The 24,132-nt window shown below is 40.5% G+C and overlaps 1 protein-coding gene across 2 annotated transcripts in view; it reads right to left on the bottom strand.

Moving 5' to 3' along the window:
* The window catches only part of lmf1.L (lipase maturation factor 1 L homeolog), a 221,404-nt gene extending 201,566 nt beyond the window's left edge, over positions 1-19,838 (bottom strand). Inside the window, exons 1-2 of one of the 2 annotated variants that reach the window (XM_041577426.1) lie at positions 19,557-19,838; positions 6,205-6,514 (exon numbers count right to left, since the gene is read on the bottom strand). In XM_041577426.1, coding sequence (XP_041433360.1) covers positions 6,205-6,514; positions 19,557-19,761 — 515 coding nt within the window. In that variant the 5' untranslated portion in view covers positions 19,762-19,838. The remainder of the gene's footprint in view (positions 1-6,204; positions 6,515-19,556) is intronic. The other variant, XM_018236594.2, reaches the window with a different exon arrangement.
* Between the last annotated feature and the right edge of the window lie 4,294 nt (positions 19,839-24,132).

The following is a 24,132-nucleotide window of genomic DNA, read 5'->3' as shown; positions in this document are numbered from 1 at the left end:
GACATTTGGCTTGGTGGGTTTTTTTTTCGTTCTATACAAGTATATTTTTATTTTTTTTAAAGATTGACGTTACTGGTCCTTTAAGGAGCTTGAATATAGCCGAGTCTCATCAGCACTGTGCATGGGTGTATTAGAGAGACACAAGGGGTTGTTCACCTTTAAATTAACTTTTAATATGATGTAGAGAGGGATATTCTGAGACAATTTGCAATTGGTTTTCATTTTTTATTATTTGTGTTTTATTTGAATTCTTTAGCTTTTTATTCAGCAGCTCTCCAGTTTTGCAATTGCAGAAATCTGGCTGCTAGGGTCAAAATTCCCCTAGCAACCATGCATTGATTTGAATAAGAGACTGGAATATGAATAGGAGAGGCGTGAATAGAAAGAGGAGTAATAAAAAGTAGCCATAACAATAAATATGTAGCCTTACAGAGCATTTGCTTTTTAGTTGGGGTCAGTGACCCCCCCATTTGAAAGCTTGGAATAATTTAAAAATGATAAACAAATAATGAAGACCAACTGAAAAGTTGCTTAGAATTGGCCATTCTATAACACACTAAAAGTTAACTTTAAATGGTATGCCCCCAAGGGGATCTTTAAATAAATAGTTGTATGTGGCATGAAGAAGAGTCCAGCAGCCTTGAGACTGGCCCCTGTAACAGGACATTAACTCAAAGACTGCCAAGATGCCAACGTGCTTAGTGAAGACCATTTTAAAGTTTGAGTCTATATCAGTGATGCCCAACTGCTCAGCAGCTGCCCCACAAAAGAATAGTTGGGTATAGTTCATTCATTAAAGGGTTGGTTAAACTTTTAGTATGTTATAGAATAGCTAATTCTAAGAACCTTTTCAATTGGCCATGAAAAGTTTTTATTTGTATAGTTTTTGCCTTTTTCTTCAGACTCTTTCCAGCTTTCCAGCTTACTGGCCCAGTCTAAAAAAACAAATGCTCTGTAAGGCTACATATGTATTGTTACTTTTTATTACTGATCCTTCTATTCAGGTCCTCTCCTATTCATATTCCAGTCTCTCATTCAAATCAATGCATGGTTGCTAGGGTAATTAGGATCATAGCAACCAGCTTCGTGAAATTGCAATTTAGAGAGCTGCTGAATAAAAAGCTAAATAACTCAAAAACCACAGATAATAAAAAATGAAGAATCGACTGCAAATTGTCTCTGAATATCTGAATGGTCTGTGTGCTGCCTGAGAGATCACCTGACTAGAAATACTGCAGCTCTAACTGTAACAGGAAGAAGTGTGGAAGCAAAAGGCAGAACTCTCTGTTAATTGGCTCATGTGACCTAACAAGTATAGTTTGTTTGGTATGTTTGTGTGCACCGTGAATCATTATCATTATTTTTTTTTAAAATGGAAATTTTCTATTTAGGATTACCCAATGGCACATACTACTAAAAAAGTATATTATTATGAAAATGGTTTATTTACATGAAGCAGGTTTTTACATGTGAGCGGATTTATGAAATATCTTTTTTAATTTTTTAGAGACCTACGTTATTGGGGGGGGTATAGTTTTCCTTTAAGGGATCAGGTGGGCACATGAAGTCACATGCAGATAGGTGTATGTTTTCCGTATTCACTCTGTTCCAAGCCATAATAATATCCCCCTTGGTTTGCCCTGTTTAGCTTTGGAAAGGCATGGAATATTTAATATATATCTTGCCTGGCTCTTGGGAAGAACCCCATCTGAGCCAGAATCGCTGCCCTTTGGAGCCAGCCTGTTAGACACAGTAGAGAACATAATACATTTGTTACACTGTACGGAGATATGAATGCATGCTTGAGGAGCGGTTCTTATGTTATTGAGAGGGGTCTCGCGTATCTTTTCCGCCATCTAAGCAGGTGGGCAGTGAGTGAGGTGTCAATTAACTGAAAGGGAGGAGTGGTGGAATTTTAATATACTAAATGAACTCTTTCTGCTAGGGTATACTGATAAGCTTGGCCTTTATGAAGCTGCGAGTCACAGTACTTGCACAATCATAATGTATTCTCCCCGGCAGTGACCCGTTGCGGAGTGTGTAATGAAAAAGCACCACCACGCTTCAAGGAACACAAGCAATGGGACGGGTTCTTTCTCGGCCATACAAAACCAATTTCCTTTTTGATGTATGACTTGTATAACAGGGAAACAGGCCGGGGCTAACCTGGATAGGCTGCCGGAGGTCAGCTACTGTCTGTGAAAGTTATACCTGGCCAACCGGATAATGATATCGAGCCGGGGGCCGGCAGAAAAAGAGATCTTTAAAGAAAGAAAAAGTTGTCCCCTTTAAAAAGTGTTTCTTAAAGGGGAAAATGAAACTTTAATATGAACGTCATCATACTGAAATAAGAAGCTTTGTAAATACAATCAATTAAATATTCTGCATTGTTTCTGAAATAATCAAGTTTATGTTCACTATTCCTCTCTCAGCATCTGTTTCTCTTCATTCTGTCTTCATGCAGCAGTTGGGTGTCATATATTAATTGACAGTTAGATCCAATATATCTCATAGGGGGGCTCCTTTCCTAGCAGATGCATTAGAGCTCACAAGAAATTAGGGATGCACTGAATCCACTATTTTGGATTCGGCCGAACCCACGAATCCTTCGTAAAAGATTCGGCCGAATGCCGAATCCGTATATGCAAATTAGGGGTGGGAAGAGGAAAAACTTTTTACTTCCTTGCTTTGTGACAAAAAGTCACGCGATTCCCTTCCCTCCCCTAATTTGCATATGCAAATTAGAATTTGGTTCAGCTGGGGAGAAGGATTCGGCCGAATCTGAATCCTGCTGAAAAAGGCCGAATCCTGGATTCGGTGCATCCCTACCAGAAATCCTGTCTCTCTACATGCAGAATGTGTGCAAAAGGCAGTTGATTTGTTAGATCTTGTTTGTACTGGAATCAGTTATTTAAATGATCTGCCAGGAAAGGGAGCCTCTCCTATAAGATATATTGGATCATTCATCTGACACCCAACTCCTGAATGAAGACAAAATGAAGAGAAACAGATGCTGAGAGAGGATTAGTGAAGATAAACATTATAGAATTGAATTTAGAAAGTTTCTTATTTCAGTATGCTGAAGCTTATATTACATTTTCATGATAGTTCCCCTTTATATCACCCTTAAACAGTGGTGTAACTAAAGAAACAGCAAATCCCGTGGGGGGGGCCTGGAGGACAGGGGGGGGGGCCAGACCGTGGGGTCTGTTGCACAAAAATCCCCCCTCTGCAGGCTCTGTATATGTAAAAATATGTGAGCACGTTGTGAAAGAGATATGTGGGTATAGAACAGAGCTTGGGTGCGCGTCAGGCCCTTCCGAATTTTTGTTACACCACTGCCCATAACATAATAAATTAAATAAAACTGGCTAAAAATTGTTACTTTAGAAAACTACACCATTAAATGGAGGGGGGCTATAGATCCTCTCTGGTCTCTGTCTGTGTTAGAAATGAGCAGTGAACATGTCCTAATGGGCCTTCCCCAAAAGAACAAATGGATGTAGGGAGCCAATCACAGCTCTACCTTCACATAAGGAAAGATAAATTGCGGATTCCTGGCCGGTCCTCAAGGCTGCTGGCTGCCTGCCCACAAGCTGCGGATCCTGGAGCTGGGTCCCTACAATGCAACGTGCCTACTGCTGCTGCTACCTCTGTCCAACACACTATACTTTCAGCCAAAAATGGTTGAATGCCAATGTATACCCATCTTCTAGCATTCGATCAACCTAACCCTCCTACACCAGACCCAAAACCAGCTGGCACCTCAATTTATAGACCCACGTCATTTACAGTATATGTGCCTATAACTAAAGGCTGCTGGAGATGAAAGCTGGCAGAGTATGGTTGTGGGCAGGGAGAGTGGTAGAAGAGCTCAACCCGAACCCACCCGTGACCCACAAAATATACGTGCAAGTCGGGCTAATCCCGTGGGCCTCAGGCTGGCCCACACACCACTACTGGGCAGGTTGGGGACATTCAATATCTTTTGGAGTGATATCTCTAACGGTCAAGCTCTTGGTACAGTCTAGCAGCAAAGCCTGTTGTAGGGTTTCCTAAAATATTCTTATTAGTGGTGGAAAAACAGAGTCACCAGATGACATCAGCAGCACAAACAGAACGTTCTCCGGCAGAGATCCATGGTCAGGAGAGGGGAGGGACATCTACTTACTGGGATTGTTTTTGTTTATATTCGGAGTTATAATGAGGTGTTAAAATGTATCTCGGTGCCTGTTTCTTGCTCTCAAGCTACCAGCATTACATTTTGTGGTTCTTACTGGCAACAACCACGGTAATATTATAGCAACTAGAATTCTGAGTTTCCCAAAAAAGCAAACAGGTATCAGAATAACAGGCAGTACAGAGAGAGCGGAATGCAAGGGATCCATGCATGTTAGAATTAGGGATGCGCCAAATCCACTATTTTTGGATTCGGCCAAACCCCAGAATACTTTGCGAAAGATTTGGCCAAATACTGAACCAAATTCCTAATTTGCATGTGCAAATTAGGGGTAGGAAGAGGAAAACATTTTTTACTTCCTTGTTTTGTAACAAAAATTCACGTGCATATGCAAATTTGGATTCAGATTCGATTCAGCCAAATCCTGCTGAAAAAGGCTGTATCCTGCCCAAATCCCAAATACTGGATTCAGTGCATCCCTAGTTATAATCCTAAATCATGCGGCAAAATAGATTTGGGCATTTGGCATGCTGAATTTTTTCCAACTCTAAAGAATGAATCAAAAGCTGCAACATCATCAACCTTTGGTGAATAGAAATACCCGTACAGATAATATCCCCACGGGTTGGCATTAAAGGGGTTGTTCACCTCTAAATTAACTATTAGTATGATGTAGAGAGTGATTTTCTGAGACAATTTGCAATTGGTTTTCATTTTATTATTATTTGTGGTTTTTGAGTTATTTAGCTTTTTATTCAGCAGCTCTCCAGTTTGCAGTTTCAGCAATCTGGTTGCTCAGGTCCAAATTACCCTAGCAATCATGTATTGATTTGAATTAGGGATGCACCGAATCCACTATTTTGGATTTGGCGAACCCTGAATGCTTTGCAAAAGATTCGGGCAAATACCGAACCGAATCCTAATTTGCATATGCAAATTAGGGGTGGGAAGGGGGAAACTTTTTTTTAACTTCTTTGTCTTGTGACAAAAAGTCACACAATTTCCCTCCCCACCCTTAATTTGCATATGTAAATTAGGATCCGGATTAAAAGGTTGCTTAGATTTGATCATACTATAACATAATAAAAGGTTAACTAAAAGGTGAACGTATGGTGCATATGGGTGGGCTTCTCATATTTCTACATGTTTATGGGACTCCCCTATGCAGTAATGGGGACAACTTGGTGCTTTCTAAGTCAGGGTTTTAAAGGAGACATTTTGTTTAAAAAATAATAATCTACCAGTGCATTATACTCATTTAGATATAGAAGAATTGTCTTTAAAAAAGTAAAGTTTCAGGCTGATTTATTGAATATTTCTGCAAAAACCCTCATTATCCCTCCCTGCTCCCTGAATTCCCAGGCTGTGCAGGGGAGCGGGCGGCTCTCAGCTCACTGTATTGTAGGACAGGAACCAATCAGCAGTTAGCAGGACCTGATAGGGAACTGAAGCCTGTCTGTGACTGCAGGGCTGTGATTGGCTGTCCCCCTCCTACTGTGCTTCTGACAGGGACCGTTAGGACACGCCCACCCCTCATTTAAAACACAGACAGGGACCAGAGAACATCTATAGGGAGCTCCAATAAAGGGGCTATTTTTAAAGATAATATTAATTTTTAGCACCAGCAACACCATATATTACAATTGCCTACAAAATTAGTTAATTAATTTATCCTATATGTCTCCTTTAAAGTGGAACAAACAGGTCCCAAGGCAAAAAAAAAAAAAGGCTTTGCAATCAATATAGTCTAGCCTGTAGCTTGAGGATGCTGGGAGCTCGACAATGGTTGGAGCTCTAGTCTAGAATACAAATAGGAAAAACTCCCTTGCATTAAACAATGTAATAATAAATCATGTTGTACTTTTAACAATAGCAATTATTAGCCAACGGGCCCAGAGAAAATTAATTTTCGGTTAAAAAAAAAAAGTAACATAGCACGGCAAGATACACCCAAAATGAAAATGGAATTTTCTAAGTATGAGGGAGGAAGCTAGCCTATCTATGAACAGGCATATCTTACTTACCAGATCTGTCCGACGGCCACCAGAGAGTGGTACAGGATCCATAGTGTAACCATGAAAATCATATTTGAGCAGCCGGTCACAAGGATGAAGAAAGAGATGGCAAGACCAACCAAAGCGATGTTATCCAAGTGCGTGTCCATGCGAGACCAGTCCAAGAGCCAGAGAAGTGTGGGTGCATGGCTGACAGCCTCCAGACCTATCTTGCCTCCAAAGTACTGCTTGATGTTCTTCAGGTAGAGCTTGCAGGGCAGCAGTCCCCTGTCCCCAATCAGCTGCTTGTTCTGATGGAAAGCCACAAGGAAGGCCACAACTAGAAGAGAAAACAACAACATCATTTTTAAAAACAGCATAATTTGCATATTATTGATATATTTGCAGTGTATAATTAGAGGCATATTTATCAAGGGTCGAAATTAGTTGTTTTTTTTTTGTTTTTTTTTTAAAACTCCCATGAATTTGAAATTCGACCAATAGAAATGATTAAAATCTAAATTTTTATTTTTTTTAAGTGGGACAAATTGAAGAGACCCGAAAACTCTAATTGAATTAGATCCAACTCGATTCGAGTTTTTTCTCCAAAAAAAAACTTGAATGTCAGGAAGGCTGCAAACATCTCCAAAGTGATCCCTGGACCTCTCCCATTGACTTAAACAGCAGTTCGGAAGGTTTTAGGTGGCGAATAGTCAAATTTGAGTTTTTAAAGGGGCCAGAGTATGATGAAAATCGAATCAGAATTTTTTGAAAAATTCGAATAGAATTTTTCTTATTGGCGTTTTTGTCTTTGTGACCTTTTGCTGCAGTTTCACGAAAGAATTCGCACCTGGCGAAATTCGGAATTTCGGCTGCAGAATAAATTCGCTCATCACTATCTATTTGTCCATTCTTGCAGCCCAACCTGCCAGTGTCAAAACAAAGAAGTGAGTTCATAGCAACCAATCAGCTCACAGCATTTACTGACCGAGCCTATGAGAAAGTGCCCCAACAGGCACGAAATGCGTTAGGCTTTTTATTTCATGTCTTAATAAATGTTTTTGTATTTTTTAAATAGTATTGTTTGGATTTTTGGGAATCTCACACCTTCATGCTCTAATTGTAAATATTGGAACTCTGAGATTTTTCCCTTATATTTAAAGTTGGACTGTTGTACAATTAGTTGGTGCCTCCACTTCACTGGTCACCTATTTTAAAACCAACATCCAATTGGTTGCTATAGGTAACTAGACCAGGCATGAAGTTTTTCTGGCTTTTATTAGCCCTTATATCTTAACAAAAGCAGAAGAGACTAGTCAAAATGAATAGGAGAGGTGCCTGAACAGAAGAATACGGAATAAAAGTTAACAATTCAATAATAAAGTAATAGTTTTTTTTTTTTATTAGCTTCTGGGGTCAGGGATTCCTAACAAGAGACCATTTTAAATTGGAAGCTGGAAAGAGGTAAATTATTCTAAAAATAAGAATAAAAAATGAAGGTCAATTGAAAAGCTGTTAATAAAAGGAGATTGTATAATATACTAAAGGCTAACTTAAAGGGGTACTACACTTTTCAATGAGATTATAAATAAAGACTTCAACTAAATTCATCCAAACAGAAGCTTTTCCCCTCCGAGGGATTTAATTGCAGCACATAAGCATGGAACCGATGCCTCTAGAGAAAAGTAGGTCAGCCTTTTTCAAATGAGCTCATATTTTTGGAATCTTTTTTTTTTGGGGGGGGGGGGGTCCTCAACTCACAGCTTGTGCCACCATAACAAAAAAACAGGGGGAAAACGTCCCAGATGAAATAGTCTTGTCAGCTTTCTTCCCAACGAAAAACTTCCGCCCCCCAGTGAGCGGTGCTGGACCCGTGCCATTTCATCAACTTCTGCAAAAAAAACTTAATTAGTTTTCTCCGTCTCTTATTGTTGCCCGTCAGGCTCATCAAAGAAGGAACGTCAAGTTCCCTTTTATTTTTATGGATGAGCGCAGCCTTGGAACGAGTGCTTAACCGCCTTCATTAACAATGAGTGCAGCATCGCCTTTACGCCACTCCCTTGTCACTGGAACGATCCGAAATTTAAATTTGTATATATTAGTAGCGTATGGGTGCGACCTGACCTCTACCGAGGACTCAGAGCAAAAATAAATCTCCAGGCCCCCAATATGCAAGACCTGGAAGTGCAGGTTCTTTTCAGGGTACCTTCTAACTCCTTTGGGGGTCTGTCCCCTATTACCCTAGCAACCATGCATTGATTTGAATTAGTGATGCACCGAATCCAGGATTCGGTTCGGGATTCGCCTTTTTCTGCCAAATCCTTCTGACTGACTGAAACAAATCCTAATTTGCATATGCAAATTAGGGGCGGGAAGGGAAATTTTGTGACTTTTTGTCACAAAATGTTTTGCCCTTCACACCCCTAATTTTTTGGGCATAGATACATGATCAATTGCTATATATTTAAACATGGGTAGCCTATGTCCTGCCTCTAGAAAATGTTTCGCCACAGATTTGGTAGTGTTCTGATCCCTGTAAGATGTATTAATAGCCGATCGATGAGCATCCATATGGAATCTTAAAATTAAGGGGCAGATTTATCAAGGGTCGAAGTGAATTCGAGGGAATTTTCGAAGTAAAAAAATTTGAAGTAATTTTTTGGATACTTCGACCATCGAATAGGATACTACGACTTTGATTCAAAGTAATATAGTTCAAATATTCGACCATTCGATAATCGAAGTACTGTCTCTTTAGAAAAACTTTGACTTCATTACTTCGCCAAATTAAACCTGCCGAAGTGCTATGTTAGCCTACGGGGACCTTCCAGAGCATTTTTCTAAGTTTTTGGAAGTCGAAGAATAATTGTTCGATCGATGGATGAAAAACTTTGAATCATTTGAACGATTTTGCTTCGACTGCAAATGGTCAAATTCGATGAACGATTTTGCTTCGACTGCAAATGGTCAAATTTGATGTAAAATAAAACTCTGACTTCGATATTCGAAGTCGAAGTATTCCAATTCAATGATCGAATTTCAAAGCTTTTTCTACTTCGAAATTCGACCCTTGATAAATATGCCCCTAAGTCTATCTTGCCGACATATGCCAACCCGCAGGGGTAGGTAATTAAACATGAGTGGTTGTACATGTAATATGATGTCGGATTTTAAATCTATGCCCTGTTTTTGGGTGAACAAACCTTTCACCTGGTGTCATATATCGGCAAGACAGACACATGGGACATTTATAACATCCCAGTTTTTTAGTTGCAGGCAACCAGGATGTCTCAATTTTTTGATTTTTGTAAGAATTAACAGGATCACTTTTCACAAGGACATCCCTCAAATTAGGGTCTCTTCGATAACCTAGGCATTTTTTAGTAGCAGTGTGCACAAAATGTCTCTGTCTTAAATATATTGATAATGGGTTGAGTGCAGAGGACTCTTGTATGTGTCTATATGTATTTTGTGGTCACAGCCTCATTGCACCCCCGCCTAATGGTTTTAAAAATTAGTGGTGAGCACAACTTTTCCTTGTTTGCTATATATAGATATATAGATAGATAGATAGAGATAGATAGAGAGAAAGTTTGAAAATTTTCTGTTATATACACCAAGTAAAGGCAATTTTCTGCCCTCTACATTACTTGAACTACAGCTCTCAGCACCCTGAAAGGGAGTCTGGGTGCTGGTAGATTTAGATCAGGAACCACCCCCTTTAAAGGCAAACTATACCACCACTGTAGGTTAGAAATGAATCAGGTATTAGACATCCTTGTTAAAGAGGCCATATATCATTTATTTAGTTACATCATAATAGTTAAAATTATGGCTGTGAGATGAAAGGAACTTCCTCCCATCTGTATTCACAAAATTTCTCGGGGATTTTGAGAGAAGAATTACGCAAAAAAATGTACAAAAAGAAAGCAGAATAAACCTGGGGCCTGCGTCCATTAACCCTTCTCAGACCAACGCCATAAGGACGGGATACCAAGGTTACTGACAGATAAATCTCCTGGGAGTCCACTTCCCTTGGGACAGAATGGAAACAGTTTCCGGATATGATATGTGAGGAAAGTGAATAACAATCTATTGATACAATATTAATTTGTTGCCATTCGTCAGCACTAGCTGGAATAATGCGTTTAGTTGCAGGATGAGTTGCCTTGAAAGTAACAACAATATTTATGGTAATGTACACATTTCCAATAAGGCATTTCCTTCCAAAGCAAATATCTTCTTTCATCTTAATTTAAGTTTGCTTCTCAGTACTTCAAATGAGGCAGAGAAGAAATAAAATGAAGAAGAGGAACTAATGTAAGTGCATATTTAACAAAAATGTTACCAGGCTCTCAAGGCAAACTCATTTACAAAGTCTGGTACAATCCAGTTCTTCAGAGATAAATTATGGTTTACAATACTTAGCAAGTATAAAATCCCCACTGCTACTATAGGCACCGTCTCTCTCTACTATACCTGTTATCCCACAGTCACACTCCCTTCCCAGAGACTATTATCCCACTGTTACTATAGACACCATCTCTCCCTACTATACCTGCTATCCCACAGTCACTCTCCCTTCCCAGAGACTATTATCCACTGTTACTATAGGCACCATCTCTCCCTACTATACCTGCTATCCCACAGTCAGTCATACTCCCTTCCCAGAGACTATTATCCACTGTTACTATAGACACCATCTCTCCCTACTATACCTGCTATCCCACAGTCACACTCCCTTCCCAGAGACTATTATCCACTGTTACTATAGACACCATCTCTCCCTACTATACCTGCTGTCCCACAGTCACACTCCCTTCCCAGAGACTATTATCCAATGTTACTATAGGCACCATCTCTCCCTACTATACCTGCTATCCCACAGTCACACTCCCTTCCCAGAGACTATTATCCACTGTTACTATAGGCACCATCTCTCCCTACTATACCTGCTATCCCACAGTCACACTCCCTTCCCAGAGACTATTATCCACTGTTACTATAGGTACCATCTCTCCCTACTATACCTGCTATCCCACAGTCACAGTCCCTTCCCAGAGACTATTATCCCACTGTTACTATAGACACCATCTCTTCCTACTATACCTGCTATCCCACAGTCACACTCCCTTCCCAGAGACTATTATCCCACTGTTACTATAGGCACCATCTCTCCCTACTATACCTGTTATCCCACAGTCACACTCCCTTCCCAGAGACTATTATCCACTGTTACTATAGACATCATCTCTCCCTACTATACCTGCTATCCCACAGTCACACTCCCTTCCCAGTACACACAGAAATAACATCTCTCCATTTAGGAAGCCAGTTGTATTGTCTCACATCTACAGTATAACATCACACCCTGAATGGCTATTTGAATCATAGTCTTTACTGATTATATAAAGATAACAGGAATGCACATTGTGGTGATCAATAAGGAAGATGTCCCCTTCCAGTAGAAAGGGAAAAAAGAATGTAAAAGCATATTGGGAAGCACCTCAATACAGGAACCATCCCTGATGAAGGAACTACTTTCTATAAAGAGCAGCAGATCAAGGAAGTTGTTTCCCCAGTTATTAACCGCAGAAATTTTACAACTTCTTCTTAAACCAGAACTATCCCAGTCACGGATTATAAGAACTTGGTCTAGGTTTTAAAGATTATACACTCTCAGATTTAAAGGGGAAGTATCACTTGATATATTTTTCCTACAATAGAGTGCAGAACTCTTCTAGTTAATTGATACGTTCCATCAGTTCAGAGAAGCACTGCCAGTTAACACTTCACTCATCTTGCAAGGGGGGAAAACAGTTACTAAGAACTGCAATGGATTTAGTTTGACCAGAGACATAAGAATAGAGACCGCAGACAAAGGGGAGGCTGAGGGCCCAAGAGCAACAAACGACAGAGGGGTCTTAATTGTGCACAGTTATAGAATATGTCTGCATCATCTTCCCCAAGGTGTAGGAGCATATTAGTACAGGTTTTAGATCAGATATCTGGAAAACTGTTATCCAGAAAGCTCCGAATTACGGGAAGGCCGTCTCCCACACACTGCACCGTCATCAAATAATTCAAATACTTAAAAAGAATTGCCTTTTTCTCTGTAATAATAAAACAGTAGCTTGTACTTGATCCCAACTAAGATATAATTAATCATTATTGGAGGCAAAACCAGCCTATTGGGTTTAAATAATGCTTACGTTATTTTTTTTTTAGTTTTTAGTAGACTAAAGGTATGGAGATCTAAATTACGGAAAGACCTCTTATTTGGATCACAGGTCCCATACCTGTAACTCCTTGTCGAGCATCTTATATAATCAATGTATTCAACTACATTGTGACCACATTGACAGACTGCTCTGTTCTAAAGATAATTAGAATCTTTGCCAAAAAGCATGACAAAACTGCTGCTTTATGGGAGAAAGGGATCAGGTCTAAAAGGGGAATTCACTCCCACGTTTAATATATTACAGAAGGTACTATTCTTGGCAACTTTTCAACTGGTCTTCATTTTTTATACTTTTTTTTTTTTTTGTTATTGGTTTCCAGCCATCAAATGCAGAGGAGGGGTGGGGTAACCGATTTGGACAGCCAAAAATATGATTGTTCATGAGTGAGGCTACAATTTAATTGTTACTTTTTATTCAGATCCTCTCCTATGCATAATGTAGTCTCTCACTCACACCTTGGCCTGGTTGCTAGGGTAAACTGTACCCTAGCAAGAGAGAAATTCACCGGCACACAAGGTTTCTGTTTGCAGGACAAGCCCATGCCGTTTAATAATACAGAAGTGCAACTTTTCGGGGCTTTATCAGGGGCATGCCTGATAAAGGGGTGTGGCCCCAAAATGTTGCACTTCTGCATTATTAAATGGCAAGGGCTTGTCCTCCAAACAGAAACCTTGTGTGCGGGTGAATTTCTCTTTCAACGATAATGGATGTTGCCAAACCCTATCTTTGTGCACCAAGCTGGGTTTGCTTCATACGTTCCTGTTGTCACTCTACCCTAGCAACCAGATAGCTGCTAAAATGCCAGGACTGGAGACTGCAGAACAAAAAAAAAAAAAGATTACAAATTGCAAATTGTTTCAAAATAGCACAGTCTACTATACTAAAAAGGTGAATTGACACATTTCACACAACTTTTGATGATACTTCCCTATGCAAAGACAATAGGGTCTATATTTTAGAATGAAAATAAATATTTTTTTCCAACACTCCTGTACTCTGTTGGAAATGACATTCATTTCAGGCACAAACATGCTTTTCCAGTGATCGCACTGGAAGCAGAGGGCATATTGGTAGTTTCTAGGATGACTCTTTCAGAACAATTGGAATGAAATGCTCCCCGGGAGAACTTCTGCTCCCCATCGCTGCACCTCAGATTCTGGCCCGTGTTGTGCTCAGCTGCTGCAGCTGGGGTGGAACGTTAGCTTGTTTGGCATGGGGAGGATATCCGAATATCTGCTGCACTTCGTAAAAAGAGCTCTCTCTTGGGGTGGCTTTCCAGGGTTTTTATAAATGACAAATAAAAAAACAAACAAACAAATGAACTGGTGTTGTGCCATGTATCGGATAAACTTTGTCTGACCCATGCTATTAGTAAAGGCAATGCACTGGCACTTTAAACAGCCGAATCCTACTTGGAGGAGCAATATTTTAAAGGGGTTCATTTATGATGTAGGGAGTGATATTCTGAGGCATTTTACAATTGGTTTTCATTTTTTATTATTTGTGGTTTCTGAGTTATTTAGCTTTTTATTCAGCAGCTCTCCAGTTTGAAATGTCAGCAATCTGGTTGCTATGGTCCATATGACCCTAGCAACCATGCATTGATTTAAATAAGAGACTGGAATATGAATAAGAGAGGCCTGAATAGAAAATATGAGTAATAAAAAGTAGCAATGACAATAAATTTGTAGGGATGCACCGAATCCAGGATTCGGTTCGGTATTCGGCCAGGCGAATCCTTGTGCCTGGCCGAACCAATCCTTAAAATCATGTGACTTTTCGTCACAAAACATGGAAGCAAAAGACTTTTCTGCCGCACACTTCGTGCATGCCTTTCTTTTTCCCTCCCCCTCACTGATTTGCAAATGCAAATTAGGGTTCGGATTCGGTTGGGTATTCGGCCGAATCTTTCACAAAGGATTTGGCTGAATCCAAAATAGTGGATTCGGTGCATCCCTATAAATTTGTACTCTTACAGAGTATTTGTTTTTTTTTTTTAAGATGGGGTCAGTGACCCCCATTTGAAAGCTGGAAAGAATCAGAAGAAGACTTCAAAGTAATGCAAAAACTATAAAAAAAAAAAAAAAATGAAGACCAAGTTGCTTTGAATCAGTCATTCTAAAACATACTAAAAGTTAATTTTTAAAGGTGAACCACCCCTTTAAAGAAAAGCATGAATTAATTGTTCACATAAAACTTTCCTTGCCTGCATCTGCAGTTCTGCACAGACAGTTGTTCATTTGGCAACAAACAAGGTGAGTTTTAACTAATTTGGCCAAACAATTGGTTACCGGACAACATGCACATGCATTATGTGTTTCCTATAAAAGGAATATTCCTGATCAAAACTGGACAAGTCACAATCAGACTCCCATTCTCAACACCATGATTTTAATAGGCGAACAGCCTAAATATATCCAAATATTCCCACCCAATGATCTTCTTAATAAGAGATTCCAAACTGCAGACCTCCTGAGTGACCCAGGCAACAAGTACATTGTGAGTTGTAGTTCAGGACAGATCTTGGGTGGACAATATACAGGGTTAACTTCATGGCTGTCAATCATACAAGGAGGGGTTTTGGCATTATTGCATGACATAGCTAGCCTGGCCTCTTACCAGCTTCATGCAGAAATCAATGTTATTGCTACTTTTTATTACCGATTGTTCTATTCAGGCCTCTCCTATTCCAGTCTCTCATTCAAATCAGTGCATAGTTGCTAAGGTAATTTGGGACCTGGCAACCCGATGGCTGAAATAGCAAACTGAAAAGCTGCTAAAAAAAGCTTTGTAAGTAAAAAAAAAAACCAAAAAAAAACCTGTAAATAAAAAACAAAAACCAATGGCAAATTGCCTCTGAATATCCGAATACGTGAACAACCCCTTTAATATACATGGGTCCTTTCTACTTTCTTCATGTTTTCTGTGTGACTGTTTTTGTAATACTTAAGTGTTAAGTGTCATTTTTCACCTTATAAAGCAGCTCTAGGAATGGAGGGTCGCGGACCCTGTAAACTGTTCTAAATGGATACATTTAGCTGATACATTTCTTATCTTTGTCCCTGCTGAGCAGAATCCCTGAGTTTCATTAAAGGCAACTGTTAGAATTGATACAATAGTTGCTAATACTCCAGAGATGCTGCTGAGAAATGTATCAACTGAATGTTGCAAAATTGTAACCATTCAGAATCTATGCCTTAATTACTGATCTGCCAGCAGCTTTTTTAAATCAATTATAGAAGAGTGCCATGCCACTGGCGATTATTCGTTCTAGCAGGCGGAAGGCAGGGGAAAGCAGTTCGGGGAGATTAGTCGCCCCAAAGAAGAGGCTATTAGTCGCCGGGCGACTAAATCTCCCCGAATCTCGCAGTGTGACCTTACCCTAAGGGTAGAACTCCACGGGTGACTTTCAATTCGATACCATCAGTTCCGACGTGCTGAGACTAAACGCAGTCGCCATGTCGGATGCGTCGAATCTAAGGTCGACTGTCGGTTGCGAACGCTGCATTTTGCATATTCATCCGACAGTCGTGTCGTGACGGATGCACGCAGCGACAACATCCGACATTCCTATCACCAACCTGAGATTCCGCCGAATCCGACATGACGCCTGCGATTAGTCCCAGCGAGTCGGATCGGAGGTTATCGCATTTTGCAGAATCTAAAGGAATAGGAATGTTGGATGTTGTCGCTGCGTGCATCTGACATGACTGTCTGATGCGAACGCTGCATGTTGTGTCTTCATCCGACAGTCGTGTTGGATGCACACAGCGACAACATTTGACATTCCTATTACTTACCTAAGATCCGGTGCATCTGACATGATGACTGCAATTAGTCTCAGCGAGTGGGAACGGACGGTATCACGTTGAAAGTCGCCCATGGAGTTCTACCCTAAAGATGGCCATACACGATAAGATCCACTCGTTTGGCAAGGTCTCCAAAACAAGCAGATATTAACCCGATATGCCACCAATGGTGGCCAAACGATCGGATAATATCGTAGGAAATGGGCGCCGGCAGGACAAGGACCACATCATTTAGCCAGTGCAGTCCTTGATTGCAAAGAAAAATCTAACCTGCACGATCGATATCTGGCCTGATATTGATCGGGGAGAACCGTCGGAATGCCAGATAAGCTGCTGAATCAGTCTAAGGTTCAGGGCACACAGGCAGACTCTGGGAGATTAGTTGCCCGGCGACAAATCGCCTCTACTTTGGGGCGACTAATCTCCCCAACAGTGGCATAACTACCGTTGGAGCAGGGGGTGCGATTGGGCCAGGGCACGCACCCCCTCAGGGCCCCCCGGCAGCTCCGGCAAAAAATAGTGTACAGAGGGGTTACGTTACTGCTCCCCAAACTGCCTCCTGCCGGCTAGAATGTAAAACGCAGACGGGGTGACACTCAGAGCGCTTTGTTTTCTGAAGTTGCCCTAAGTTTCCTTTGTGAGGCAACTTCAGAAAACGAATAGCTCCGAGTGCCATCCCGCTGGCGATTTACATTTTAGCTGGCGGGAAGGCAGTTCAGGGAGATTAGTTGCCCTGAAGAAGAGATTTGTTGTCAAGCAAATCTGCCCGTGTGCCCTGACCCTAAAGGACAGATATAGGCAGCTTTAATCTGCCCATGTATGGCCACTTTAAGCCGCGAGTCTCCGGCTCATAATATACCCACAGGCAAGTCTCACACGGACAGTGATCACATCTACCAACTCAAGTTCACACAGGGGTGTCTCGCACACAGAGTGACAGCAACTACAGATCAGCTACTCATGATGTACGAATAGAGGATGTCATGCTGAGAGCAAGTCTCCTATTCATGCTACACCCATAGGGCACATCACACTGAGAGTAGCTGTGGTTAAAGGGGTTGTTTCCCTTTAAATTAACTTTTAGTATGATGTAGAGCAGGGGTCCCCAACCTTTTTTTACTCGTGAGCCACATTTAAATGTAAAAAGGATTGGGGAGCAACACAAGCATGAAAAAGTGCCTTGGGGTGCCAAATAAGGGCTTTGATTGGCTATTTGGTAGCCCCTTTGTAGACTGGCAGCCAATAGGAGGCTCTACTTGGCACTATACTTAGTATTTATACAATTAAAACTTGCTTCCAAGCCTGGAATTCAAAAATAAGCACCTGGTTTGAGGACACTGAGAGCAACATCCAAGGGGTTGGAGAGCAACATGTTGCTCACGAGCTACTGGTCGGGGATCACTGATGTAGAGAGTGATATTCTGAGACAATTTGCAATTGGTTTTCATTTTATTATTTGAGCTTTAGGAGTTATTTAGCTTTTTATTCAGCAGCTCTGCAGTTTGTAATGTCAGCAATCCGGTTGCTAGGGCCTGAATTACCCTAGCAACCACACATTGATTTGATTATTTGTCTTAGAATAATGTTGTCAACATCATACTTAAAGGGGTTATTTACCTTAAAATTAACTGTTAGCATGATTATAGGCAGTGATATTTCGAGACAATTTGCAATTTTTTTTATTATTTGTGTTTTTTGAATTATTTAACCTCCTTGTTTAACTCTTCTGATTGAAATTTCAGCACATCTGGTTGCTAGGGTCCAGATTACCCTAGCAACCAAGCAGTTGCTTGAATAAGAGACTGGAATACGCTCAGATGTGCCCAGCCACAAATCTCCTCTTCTTTGGGGCGACTAATCTCCCCAAACTAGAACCAAAAGCGCCGAAGGGAAAATCGTGGGAGAGGGGAGCAGAGATCCTCATGTAAATAGTAAGCAGCCTTTCCACTCCGGTCACGTGGTTCACCAAACAATAACTCAAAAGCACACTAGCAGGCTGCCGTAGACACTGGATCCATAGGCCAAAATTTTTAAAAATTCCAATTTTTAAAAAACTTTTGGCCTATGGATCCAGTGTCTATGGTAATCTCCCCGAACTGCCTCCCGCCAGCTATTTACATTCTAGCCGGTGGGAGACAGTTCGGCCCAGGTTGTCTCACGAGCAGGGGCGATTCTAGCCATTATGCCGCCTGAGGCAGCCTTCTTTTGCCGCCCCTCCCCACGGAACTCACATTTAGAGCGCTGGAGAGGGCAGGGGCGGTCCATGTTGCTTAGTGCAGAGAGCGCAATTGCGCTCTCTGCAGTGGAATAGCAGAATTTCCGGGTTGAAAACCGGAAAATTGGCTCTTAGTTACCAGGAGCGGCATTTTTGCAGCCCCTGGCAATCAGGGGGAGCTGCCGCCTGAGGCGAGTAGCTCAACTCGCCTCACTGGTGGAGCGCCCCTGCTCACAAGGAAACTTTGGAAAACGAAGTGCTCCAAGTGCCACCCTGCCTGCTATTGTAGCCTGCAGAAGGCAGTTCGGGGAGAGTAGTCGCCTAAAGAAGAGGAGATTTATCGGCAGACATTAATTTTCAGATGGGGGTCAGTGACCTCCACTTGAAATCTGGAAAGGTAAATAATTCAAGAACTATAAAATGTAAATAATGAAGACCAGTTGCAAAGTTGCAAGGAATGGGCCATTCTATAACATACTAAAAGTTAATTTTAGGCTGGTGGCACACGGTAAGATTTGGGGGAGATTAGTCACCCAGCGACAAATCTCCTCTTATTCGGGGCGACTAATCTCCCCGAATTGCCTCCCCTGCCTTCCCGTTGGCTAATGTAAATCAACGGTGAGATGGCACACGGAGCAAGGAAACTTCAGGCGATTTCAGAAGACGAAGCGCTCCGAGTGCCATCCCGCTGGTGATTTTCATTCCAGCCAACGGGAAGGCAGGGGAGGCAGTTCCAGGAGATTAGTCGCCCCAAAGAAGAGATTTGTCGCTGGGAGACTAATCTCCCCGAATTGCAGAGTGTCTCTCTGACCTATAGGCAAACCACCCCTTTCACAATAAAAACAGCATAGGAACCCCGGCTCATATCCATACAAACTTGTCACTTCACCAGTGTGAAATCACAAAGATATAAAATCCCTAAACAGAATTAGCAGTTATTTGAGATGGCTGCATATGTTACCAGCACAGTCAGCAGCACGCACCCTCAGGCGCTAATTAGCCACTTAGATAAGTGTCTTATTTATAAAGTGACGGTGGGGTGGTTGCCTGGAGACCTTAATTATATGACGGGACATCCCACACAATGAAATCCCCCCAGGCGGAAGTCTCACTCACAGTATATGGCAGCGATAGCCCTGAGCAGCACAATCCGTGTGAGCCAGAAACTCCGTGGCAGCAGCGACACCTCGCACTCTGCCTCTTCCCGACTCTCCGGGGCTGTTGTTGCATTTGCTTCACTCACGGGCTCCTTCTTTCTTCTCCTGAGCCCCGCCGGCTCCCTGGTACACGTCTCCTCAGCGCTGTCCATGGGCGCCGCCATCTTTGTACTCCTGAAGAGAACGCATGCGCCACACTGTCAGGAAGAAAACCAGGGGAAAAGGAACTGTGTCAAAGAGCAGCCGAAATAAATAACAGTAGAATACCCATCGTCAAGTCAATTCTTTTCTTAAAAATGGCCCTTCCTCATGTGATCTGTGTCATGTTATTTACTGAAACTTGTTATGATATAAAGTACCCCATGTATGAAATTTGTCTCTCCAGAGTTATGTGACCTGTATAAAAGCACTTACATTGTGGCCTTGTTTGTTCATGTGGTAATAGGATATCTGGGTGACCTATTATCCTAATAATACACAAAAGCCATGAATATCCTGTAAATTATAGTTTTAATAGTTCAATATTTTGCAACTGGGGGTACTTTATTTATTATAATACACAAGTTTTGTGACAAAAATGACATCACTACTCACCGTTTATAACTGATGACATCACTAGTCACCATTTATAAGGATATAATTTACAGGATATTCATGGCTTTTGTGTATTCTATCCTAATAATACACAAAATCCATGAATACCCTGTAAATTATATCCTTATAAACGGTGAGTTCTGATGTCATCAGTTATAAACGGTGAGTAGTGATGTAATTTCTGTCACATGACTCACTGAAACTTGTGTATTATAATAAATAAAGTACCCCCAGTTGCAAAATATGAGGATATTAGAAGTTACCTCAGCCTTCGGCCTCGTGTTTTTATATGGTCATGAAACTCCTCGGTAACTTATAATATCCTTATATTTTACAAGAGGGGGTACTTTATTTACTATATAAACTGTGCTTATGCTTAGTGATTCATCGGTTATAATCGGGGCTTAGTGATGTAATTGTTGTCACATGACTCACTGAAACGTGTGTATTATAATAAATAAAGCACATCTCCCAACATTTTGAAAATAGAAAGAGGGACAAAAAATTTGCCGCACGTAACGTGGAGGAATTTTTTGACCATTCCCTTTTTATGGCCACATCTAGGGTTGCCACCTGGCCGATATTCTTCCGGCCTGGCTGGTAAAAATGATGGTTAATCTCAATGTTATCAATTAGGGATGCACAGATCCAGAATTCAGTTCGGAATTTGGCCAGGATTCAGCCATTTTCAGCAGGATTCAGATTCTGTCAAATCCTTCTGCCCTGCCGAATCGAATCCAAATCCTAATTTGCATATGCAAATAAGAGGCAGGGAGTGAAATCGCGTGACTTTTTGTCACAAAACAAGGTACAAAATGTTTTCCCCTTCCCACCCCAAATTTGCATATGCAAATTAGGAATTGGATACGATTTGGCTGGGCAGAAGGATTTGGCCGAATCCGAATCCTGCTGAAAAAGGACAAAACCTGGCCAAATCCCGAACCGAATCCTGGATTCGGTGCATCCCTAATTAATAACATTGGGATTAACCATAATTTTTACAGTTTTGCTAATGTAATCTTATCTTAAATTGTTGCAATTGTTTCTTTGCTTATCTTAAATTGTTACAAAAGTATCCAAGTGCACCTGCCAACGTATTCTGGGCTCTCCGCAAAAAGTCATTAAGTTTTAGAAACTGTGTATCTTTTTTTGACTGTTCAGTGCAGGAGATCAAAGAGAAAGTTGGGACAATCCGGGACTGCGAGTTGAGCTGTCAAAATCGGGACTGTGTCAATGAAAAATGTGACTGTTGTAAGGTATGAATAAAGTATCAGGATAATAGAAGTCACCTCGGAGTTCCATGACTTGTGTTTTTATATGGTTATGTAACTCCTTGGTAACTTATAATATCCTTATATTTTACAAGAGGGGGTACTTTATTCACCATATATTTCACAATAGGGTGTGCAATATAATATATCTTTCAATGACCCGCATCTAAAGAATAAATGCACTGCAAGGCAATAAATGTGTTGTTATTGCTTACTTATCTTTCTATTCAGTCCTCTCCTATTCATATTCCAGTCTCTCATTTAAACAATGCATGGTTGCTAGGGTAATTTGGACCCTAGCAACCAGATGGCTGAAATTGCAAACTGAAGAGCTGCTGAATAAAAAGCTAAAATAACTCCAAAAAAACACAAATAATAAAAAAATGAATATCAGAATATCACTCTCTACATCATGCTAAGGGGGGTTATTTATCTAAGGTCGAGTTGTGTTTTTCCAAAAAAATACTAGGGTAGTTTCAGTAAAAACTAGAATTTTTTTGTAACAAAAAGAACCTCAAATTCTTTGACATTTATTATGCCCCCGAAGCTGCAAAAAGCTTGAATCTGAAACTACTACAGCTAAAACCAGTCAAGGTCATGTAGAAATCAACGGCAGAGGTCCCTTGACCCATTTGAAGATGTTTTAAATCTTCATAGTTTTTTTCAGTGGTTTTGCCCTTGAAAAACTTTATCAATCTGAGTTTTTTTTGTCGCAGAAAACCCAATCAATTTAAATATTCGAGTTTGTCCTCCCGATTGCATTCATTCAAGGCCCTTTATATACAAGGCTTCAGTGAGGCATGCAACCCTTGCAGTGCTGTCGACTAAAATATAATTTGATTGATAATAAGAGAAGGCAAATGGGAACCATTTTCTAAAACATGATATAATCTGTGCCCAGACTCTTGTTTTTCACCCAGTTGTACCCAGACTGGCCTATGTTGTAATGGGCTGTTATCTGAGCACTCTCTGAAATCTGGGGCTGCTTATTATATACACTGCAAGTACCAGTCTTTCACTGTATTGGGGACACAATGTTATCTCCCTTACTCCATGTGACATGATGTCATGACTGTGTACATAGCCTGTCAATCTTGTGTTTTCCACGTTGTTGTAATATAAAATGCAGGTGAAACAAGAGTCAAAGGGTAGTGGCAGACGGGACTACTTAGGGAGCTTTAAATTCCCAAAGCACCCTTTTGCCAGTTCCAGTTCTGTATTCAAACCACTGCTAGGCTTATTTGGACCCTAGCAACCAGATAGCTGATGAAATTCCAGGATAAAGAACAGCTCAACAAAATTCAAAAACCACAAATAATAAAAATCTACATTTTTAAACTAGGGTGAATAGGATCGACCCAAAAACTCTAATCGGATTCAAATCTAATTCGAGTTTTAAAAAACTTGATTTGATTTTTTTTCTCTGAAAAAAAACTCAAATGTCAGGAAGGCTGCTAACAACTCTGAATCGATCCCTGGACCTATCCCATTGACTTAAACAGCAATTTGGTAGGTTTTAGGCGTCAAATCGAGTTCTTATAGGGCCAGAGTATGATAAATCTCGAAAATTGAATTCAAATTTTTTGAAAAACTCTAATCAAATCTGAATAACTCCCTAGTCGAATTTGCCAGTATTGACCATAAAAAAACTCGAAAATTAGAATTTTTGAACATTTAATAAATCTGCCACTGGACAATGAATTCACTTGAATCTAGGAGAAGACCAGAGCCACTGAATTCCTATTGTAATGTGGTATTGTTAAGTTAACTTTTAGTATGTTATGTTTTCGACTGGCTTTCATTTTTTTTTTCTTTTAGTTTTTCAATTATTTGCTTTCTTCTTCTGACTCTTTCCAGCTTGCAAATGGGGTCACTGACCCTATCAAAATCAATCTTTCTATTCAGGTCATCTCCTATTCACATCAATAAAATACATGGCTGTTAGAGTAATTAGGACCATAGCAACCAAACTGCCGAAATTGCAAACTAGAAACCTGCTAAATAGCTAAATAACTCAAAAACCCAAAATAATAAAAAATGAAAACCAATTGTCTCGGAATATCACTCTCTACATCATACTAAGGGGCAGATTTATCAAGGGTCGAATCTTCAAGTAATGGGAGTCATATTAAAAAAAAACAATCCAAATTTATCAAAAAATTGAAGGTTTTTTTTGGGCGAATAGGCCAGTTTTCGATCAAATTCGAATTGTACGAATTGAGGTAACAGCGAATTTGATCAAATTCGATTCAAAGTTTTTCCCAAAAAAGACTTTGATTTTTCAAAGTCCACCAACTGCCTCCAAATAAGTTCTAAAACGGCAATTCGGCTGGTTTTAGATGGTGAATGGTCGAAGTCAAATTTTTAATTCAAATTTTCACCTAGACCTTTGGTAAATCTGCCCCTAAAAGTTAATTGAAAGGTGAACAACCCGTTTAAAGGATATGTAAGCAGCAAACAATACATTTTGCCTAATAAACAAAAATGTAACTCTTAGCAACTTTCCAACATATATTATTTTCCAGTGGTTTTAAAGTTATTTGTACATGTAATTGCTATTGAAAGCAGTACTTTGTCTGTCCCTTGTGTTTTTTTGTTGTTGTTGTTGTAGGTCCGCACACAGCTCCGTGCAAGTGCTTATTAGCATTCATGAAGGTTATGCGGATTTTA

Source organism: Xenopus laevis, chromosome 9_10L, assembly GCF_017654675.1.
Source record: "Xenopus laevis strain J_2021 chromosome 9_10L, Xenopus_laevis_v10.1, whole genome shotgun sequence".
NCBI classification, from domain to species: domain Eukaryota; kingdom Metazoa; phylum Chordata; class Amphibia; order Anura; family Pipidae; genus Xenopus; species Xenopus laevis.
This window is presented reverse-complemented; position numbering and strand designations above follow the sequence as displayed.